At 41.9% G+C, this 8,411-nt stretch overlaps 1 protein-coding gene across 1 annotated transcript in view; it reads right to left on the bottom strand.

The window, feature by feature from the left end:
- Positions 1-8,411, bottom strand: part of DNAJA2 (DnaJ heat shock protein family (Hsp40) member A2) — a 32,316-nt gene that overhangs the window by 5,370 nt on the left and 18,535 nt on the right. Inside the window, exon 6 of the mRNA XM_060787873.2 lies at positions 5,958-6,154. Within this exon, the coding sequence (XP_060643856.1) occupies positions 5,958-6,154 (197 nt within the window). The remainder of the gene's footprint in view (positions 1-5,957; positions 6,155-8,411) is intronic.

The following is an 8,411-nucleotide window of genomic DNA, read 5'->3' as shown; positions in this document are numbered from 1 at the left end:
GCCAATCAAGGTGGCCAATTGCAACATTCACATTTGCCTCAAGCAGACAAGAGTTCTTTCTCCCACCCTGGACCTTCTACAGATATACAAACCCCACTTGCCTAGTTTCCAACAGACCTCACAACCTTTGAGGATGCTTGCCATAAATACAGGCGAAACGTCAGGAGAGAATGCCTCTAGAATATGGCCATACAGCCCGAAAAAAACACACGTCAACCCATTTATTGTTATTGCTTTTACCGTTTTAAAATGTATTGTAATGTGATTTTTTTTTGCTTTTAACTGATGTACGTATTTTTATATGGCATCTAATTGTGCCAATTTGTACGCCGCCCTGAGTCACCTTCGGGCTGATATGGGCGGAATAAAAGTGACGTAAACAAAACAAAATAAATAAATAGATATGGGCAAAATGTCAGGAGAGAATGCTTCTGGAACATGGCTATACAGCCCAGAAAACTTCACAGCAATCCAGTGATTCTGGCCCAGAAAGCCTTCGACAACAAGTTGGGTGCTATTTGTGAAGGTTACAAGTCAATTGCAACAACTGTTCTGAGAAATGTAGTCAGGGCAATTCAGTCCAAAGGAAATGTAACACTAGAGCTCTTGTCAAGTTTAACAGCTACTAGTCCTTTACACCGTCCCTCTCAGCCTTCCGGCGACTCGAGGTGGTTTACAAGGCAAGAATTCAATGCCACCAAGGACACAATTACAATATACAATATAAAAACATATAAAAACATCAGCAACAGTGAAATCAAACATTTATAATGAAACATACTTCAATCGATAATCATTAAAACAATGTCCAGTTCCGCCATATAGTTATTCCGTTATTATATCCGTTACTCCGTATTCTCAAATGCCCGCTCAAATAACCATGTCTTAAGATTCTTCTGGAATGATAGGAGCAAGGAAACCGATCTAATCTCCCTAGGAAGGGTGTTCCATAGCCGAGGGGCCACCACTGAGAAGGCCCTGTCTCTCGTTCCCGCCAACTGTGCTTGTGATGATGGTGGGACAGAGAGCAGGGCCTCTCCAGATGATCTTAAAATATTCGCATTGTTTACCTTATAAGCACATGCTAAAACGGCAAGGGAAGACCTGGCTGGACATATTTTAAGGTGAGGTCAACTTTAGCCAACTATTTTAATCCATCAAATTTGTGTTAGTCACCATATTCTTACTGTTCACTCCCAGGAACGTAAATCCCCAGGAAAAATGGTGCACAGCAAAGGTAAATGAGCGGTGTGTTCTTTGTTATGGTGAGTTTTCAAGGACTTCTTCCCAAGTTTGGAAAGCCACCAATCCTTGCGCATTTTAAATATATGCTTAATCTGCAGGCTAGGAGATGGCTGGACATGTTTCTATAATCTGAGAGGATATGACTGTTGAATTTGTCCTGAACATTCACCCAAACAACCTGTAAATACACCCAAACATATTTATGTACAGTCATCCCATTCCATTCCTCCCATGGTTAAAAGTTTGTGCAATTCACATGCCAGCTGAGTTGAACCAACACCTAATGCATTAGCCTGAGGGGGAAATGAGGCAGATACCGGATCCTACGCAAGATTACTCAAATGCCAGCACAATCCAACAAGACTTACTCCAACACTACACCTCACAGAGGTATGACCTTTTTGCCCAGCTACTGGAGTTATAGTTGGAACAAAGTCTAATCTCCTAGATACTATCACAGAATCATAGAGATGGAAGAGACCTCGTGGGCCATCCAGTCCAACTCCCTGCCAAGAAGCAGGAAAATCATGTTCAAAGCACCCCCGACAGATGGCCATCTAGCCTCTGCTTAAAAGCCTCCCAAGGAGGAGCCCCCTCCACACTCCAGGGCAGAGAGTTCCACTGCTGAACAACCATCACAGTCAGTTCAGGTGTGTACAGAAGTGTTTATTATAATGTGTTTAAAACTGTATTTGTGTTTTACATTGGTTGCCTATGGCTGGAGCGGCCCAGCTGTGAGAGATATGTTGCCATGGAAACAAGGCAGAAGAGGAGGTGGGAGGAGCTTAGAGAGAAAAAGGTTTGAAAGTGACAGTTAAGTGTCAGTCAGGAGGAAGAGACCCTGAGAGAAAGTAGCAGAGTCAGATAAGGACTCTGAGAGAGTAGCAGAGTCAGGGAAGAGACTCTGAGGAGTGAAGAAGTGTAGTGTTAGTTAGTGTTCGTGAATATTTCTTCAGCTAGGGAGCTGAAGGGTAAACCTTTGTTAGATTTCTTTAGTTAAAAAGAACTAACGGAGGCTTTGTACGATTGCCAGTCGGTGGAAGACTGGAGTTCTATTATTTGATCCAGTATAGATCAAACAGTGAGAATATTCACAGCAGGGAACACTGAATAATAGACACCTTCACCAGAGCAAGAGTTTAAAAGTTGTAACATCAAAGGCTGAATTGTATCTCTACCAAGTCATATTGTAACCATCAAGTATATGCCAAGCATAACCTCTCCATATTGTAACCATCAAGTATATGCCAAGCTGAACATCTTTATATTGCAACCACAAGCTTTGTTCAACAATAAATTTGTTCTCTTTGTTATTTTAAAAACTGCCTCATCTCCATTGATTTTACGTTCGGTGCATTCCACTCTACCAAAATTACCTCACAACATAAACAGAGACTAACAGAGACTTTAATACCAGCGTCAGTATACATTATGGTGGCAGTTTAATTAGCATTTGACGGAGGTTTCTTACAGTTTTTGGTGGTCCCATTTTGGTGGCATTAATACTTCTTTGCAAATTTTGGTAGCATTCGGTGGCGTTAATACTTCTTTACAAGGTGGAATCTCCTTTCCTGTAGTTTGAAGCCTTGACCAATGTCTTTCGATGCACTTTATCTCACCCTTCAGTGAACTAAATCCCATTGTTTGTCCCATCCAAACCTTCCACCAGATATATCACCCTACTCATCGATCTCACCCAGGGTTTTAAAAATCCTATTTGTTGTATTTGGCCCTGCCCACTTGGTTGTTTTGTTATTTATGTTTTATCTTGTGTTTATTTTGTATTATTTTCTTTATTTTTATTGCTGTCTGTGTTGTATTAGTTTACGATTTTATGTTGTATTCTTTTGCCTTATTGCAATTGTTGGGATTGGCCTCATGTTAGCAGCCCCAAGTCCCCTTGGGGAAATGGAGGTGGGGTATAAATAAAGTTTTATTTTTTCACTAGCCATCCCCTGCCATGCGTTGCTGTGGCCCAGTCTGCGTATATGTGTTTTGTGTGTATATATCTTTGTGTGTATGTGTTTGCGTATATATATGGTTTTGTGCATGCGTTGAAATGGGGTTTTTTTTTGTTTTTTAAGTATTTTCTGCTGTGTTTTTCAATGTTTTTATAAGTGGTGGTCACTCGTTGGCCTGATATGTGCATTGTGTCCAAATTTGGTGTTAAATCATCCAGTGATTTTTGAGTTATGTTAATTCCACAAATGAACATTACATTTTTATTTATATAGACTAGCCGTCCCCTGCCACACGTTGCTGTGGCCCAGTCTGGTGACCCTGGAAAATAATCCTTGTTTCTTTGTCAGCGTTGATGTGGAGATTGTCTGGGTTGCCTACTCTGGAACATGTGACATATAATTGTCCTTCTTTAGGGGTCCCTTTCAAATCTATGATACTATATCTCTCTCTGTGTGTGAATCATATCTATCTATATCTATATCTATCTATCTGTGGTTGGATGGTCTTCGTCAGGAGGGCTTTGATTATGTTTTCTTGCCCTGGTGAAGGGAGTTGGACTGGATGGGCTTAAGTATGGTGGTTCTGTGTGGGAAGTTTGCCCCAATTCTGTTGTTGGTGGGATTCAGCATGCTCTTTGATTGGAGGTGAACTATAAATCCCAGTAACTACAACTCCCAAATGTCAGGGTCTATTTCCCCCAAACTCCATCTGTGTTCATTTTTGGGCATATGGAATATTCGTGCCAAGTTTGGTCCAGATCCATCATTGTTTGAGTCCACAGTGCTCTCTGAATGTAGGTGTACTACAACTCCCAAACTCAACGTCAATACCCACCAAAACTTTTCAGTATTTTCTGTTGATCGTGGGAGTTCAGAATGCTCTTTGATTGTAGGTGTACTATAAATCCCAGCAACTACAATTCCCAAATGAGAAAATCAATTTTTTCGAGTGATGGTCACTCCTTGGGTTAGTAGGTGTCTTGTGGCCAAATTTGGTGGCAATTCATCCAGTGGTTTTTGAGTTATGTTAATCCCACAAACAAACATTACATTTTTATTTATATAGATTATTATTATTACTGTTGTTCCGTGTTCTAGTCTCCAAGGCAGCAGAAGACAAGCTTGCTCCCTCCTCCCTATGACTTCCCCTCCCATATTTATCCAGAAGGCTCCAGAAATGTCTCATCCCTTCTGAACTGAATGATGGTAACAATCCGACAACTGCATACAAAACCTAACTCAACAGGATTTAATTCTAAATAGGGTTTGATGGAAAGTTCTGAGAAACAACCAGTTTGAATTAATAGAGTTCAAATCACTGCCGGTCTCCAAAACAGATGGGAAAATTCTGCTTCCTAACGTTGCCAAAGTTAGGTGGAAACACCACCACTGTTTCTCTAAACATTCAAAAGAAAAGCCCTTATGCTTGGAGAACCTCTTGAGCTCATGAAATGAGAATTTTGCTATGTTCAAGAAAATGACTGTCTAAGCAGGTCACAAACTATACCTATTATTATTGCAGCCTCCTATAGCATTGCACCTAATTTCCCAGGCCCTCTATAAGTGAACTCAAGAACATCTGGTGGACAAAGAAAGCTGAAGAAATCCAACACCTGGCAGATACCCATGATGCTCAGGGATTTTTCAAAGCCGCAAAGGTCATCTATGGACCAAGAAACCATGGCATACAGCTTCTACGCTCATCAGTTGGAACCAAACTTCTGAAGGACCAAAAATCAATTGCACTACGTTGGAAAGAACACTACCAAAGCCTCCTGAATCGCAGCTCCAATGTGCCCAAGAGGTTCTCTCACAAATCCCACAACAACAAACCAGAAATGAGCTTGCAGCACTGCCTAGTTTGGAAGAAGTCAGCAATGCCAACAACCAACAAGAAAATAACAAAGCCAGCGGACCTGATGGGATCCCTGCTGAAATCTTTAAAGAGGGTGGACCTGAGCTGGCACAACAACTACGCCAGCTCATAGAAAAAGTGTAGGTGACCGAGAAAATCCCAGCAGATTTCAAGGATGCCACCATCATCACCCTCTTCAAAAAAAAGGGAAAGAACAGACTGCGGAAATTATCGAGGTATCTCCCTTCTAACCTCTGCTGGGAAAATCCTCGCAAGAATCCTTGCAAACCACCTTCTGCCCCTCTCAGAAGACACCCTCCCAGAATCCCAGAACGGCTTCCGCCCCTCCAGAGGAACAGTGGACATGATCTTCACTGCACGACAACTCCAAGAAAAATGCAGGGAACAAAATCAACCACTGTACATGGCATCCATTGACCTTGCAAATACATTCGACACAGTGAATCGCAGCGCTCTCTGGACCATCCTCCTCTAGAAATTGCACTTGCCTCGGCCCGGCCTTTTTATATTGCCTGAATAGGCAGGATTATTTTAAATATATATGTGATATTGTGATTTTTTATGCTTATATTGCTTTGTTAATTATGTTTACGTTGTTTACTCTGTATGTATTGATGTTGTTACTTGGAAACCGCTCTGAGTCCCCTTGGGGAGATACAGCGGTATATAAATAAAGTTTTGTTGTTGTTGTTGTTATTATTTGTGCAACCTCTCAAAGAAGCAGAACAACCTGAACTGTCTGTACTCTCTTATTCGAGCAATTATTTCCCTTTCATCACCCTCTATTGATTCAATGGAGTATCACAACCCCAAGCTTCAATATTCAAGGACTCTGATGGTCCCCCAACAAAAGGCACTTTCTGCAACAGATTTACCTCATTCTCCTTTTCTTGAAGGAGGAGAACGATGTCCCCTGGCTCCACACCTGGGGCTTGATCAGCTTCTCCGGTGAAGGTGATTCTCTGCCCATGCTTCATGCCTTTGTCTACATGAACTTCAAGGATTTTTACTTCTTTTATAACCTTCTTCCCTTCACATTTTTTACAGCGATCTTTTTCGTTAATTACTTCCCCTAGAAAGAGACAGCATGTTACAATCTCTCAGATCTGGCTTCCGTACCAAGCAGCAGGATGCTGTTGTCCGCCGCTGCAGAACTGCCAATCCCACCGAGCCTGTTTTTCCACATCATCATTTAGTTTATGCAAAATCAGTGGCTTCAAATTCAAATGGATTGCATTTTGCAAAGCGAGAGAACAGAATCCCAAGCACATTGTTTGATAGATCTGCACAGTGTATTCCTTCAAGTCACCTTTGCATGTATAGCAACTCCATTAACTTCACAGGGCTTTCTCAGGTGAGGTGCTTGTGTCAGTTCCTTTCTCTGGAATGCAGGCTACAGTGGTCTCCCATGCAAGGACCACCTAGGGCTGGCCCTGTTTCCAAAATCAGATGGGATCTGCTTCCTTTAGGGGCATGGCCATCACCAGAAAAGAAGCAACTATTATTTTACAATAATATTTTTCTGCTCCCCCATGGCACTATTGTGTCTTGATTTGCTAACACAAATGGGACACACAAATATCGTATTTCATCACATAATACTTTAAAAAATAAAGGGAAAGGTTTCCCCTGACATTAAGTCTAGTTGTGTCTGACTCTGGGAGGTGGTGATAATCTCCATTTCTAAGCTGAAGAACCGTTGTTGTCCGTAGACATCTGCAAGGTCATGTGGCTGACATGACTGCATGGAGCGCCATCACCTTCCTGCCAAAGCAGTCCCCATTGATCTACTCACATTTGCATGTTTTCAAACTGCTAGGTTGGCAGAAGCTGGGGTTAACAGCGGGAGCTCACCCTGCTCCCCAGATTTGAACCGCTTACCTATTGATCTACTCAAACGTCTAGGTTGACAGAAGCTGGGCCTAACAGCAGGAACTTACGCCGCTTCCCGGATTCAAACTGCCAACATTTTGGTCAGCAAGTTCAGCAGCTCAGTGGTTTAACCCGCTGCGCCACGGGGGGGGGGGGGGTCAACATAATATTTGTCAATGAGTAATACTTGCACCCTCATTTTTGTGTGTGGCAAAATTGGTATTTTTGCATTCCTCACATAATAGTCACAGGGCCTCCTCTTCCCTCCCTTCTGAGGCTGCAAGGTCGTTTTAAAATTTATTTATTTATTTACAGTATTTATATTCCGCCCTTATCACCTAGCAGGGGACTCAGGGCAGATTGCAATGTACATATACATGGCAAACATTCAATGCCATAGACACACAACGAGGCAATTTAACATTCCAGGTTTTCTTGAGGGTATTCTGGCTACCAGGGGAGCTGTCCCTTTACCAACCATTTGTGACACTGATGAAGTACTTTCTCATTCTTTGCATGCTTGCTGGAGGTTTTTATGAAACCGTAAATTAGTTAAATTTGCCTCCCCACATAAGCAGTACCTAAATTTCCTACTTGACAGAAATAACTGTCTTTTGGGCTGCAAAGGTCGACAGCAAGCTACACAAATTGGTCGGAAGCTCACTCTGACCCGGGCTGGCTTCAAACTCATGACCTTTCGGTCAGTAGTGATCTTAATGCAGCTGACTCCGCTGCGCCACAGTCCTGAAATGGAGGTTTTGGGAACTTGGATCTTCTCTCATTCCTCCAAAGAGCTCCATTTCAGATTCTGTAAACTGTCTTGCCTTCAGAGAAAGAAGGAAGGAAGGATGGAAGGAAGGAAAGATCTTCCCTCCTCCTTCCTCTGAGGCAAGGCAGTTAAAAAACAAGCATAAACTAAGCTATTTCTTTGAGGCTGGATGATCCTGCTTCCTTCCTTCTCCCTTTTCGGACATATTTTGGAGAATCAAAGGCAGATATTTTTTCATCGCATAATAGTCTATTATGCAATGAACTACAGTAGTACCTCTGATAAATTTCAAAATGATTTCTTGAAAGTACGATTTTGCTATAGTCTTACACTATATCCATACCAAACTACCACAATGTAGGAATTACTCTTATCCATATACAACTGTGACTGAATTACTAAAGCAACTCATGTGCTAGAAATATCTTCAACTGCATTTTCTTTAGAATGTCACATTACTATTTGCATCCATATCAGAAAGAGTAGTTGCAATGGCGGACGTTAGGCGAAAAGCAAAGCGGGTTGCCAACTTGTCAAAGCCATTGATCTAAAAAAAACAACAACCCTTCACCTTTCTACTGAAGCAGATACCATAAAATATCAAATCTGGTGGATGCTTACTTGACAAAACTTGGATTCAGCCTGTCAAAGTACTTGAGGGAACTCCTCCCCTTTGCCAGTGTTGGCA

The sequence above is a fragment of the Anolis sagrei genome, chromosome 8 (assembly GCF_037176765.1).
Source record: "Anolis sagrei isolate rAnoSag1 chromosome 8, rAnoSag1.mat, whole genome shotgun sequence".
NCBI lineage: Eukaryota > Metazoa > Chordata > Lepidosauria > Squamata > Dactyloidae > Anolis > Anolis sagrei.
Note: the sequence above shows the minus strand (reverse complement) of the source record. Positions and strands in the feature narration are given on the sequence as shown.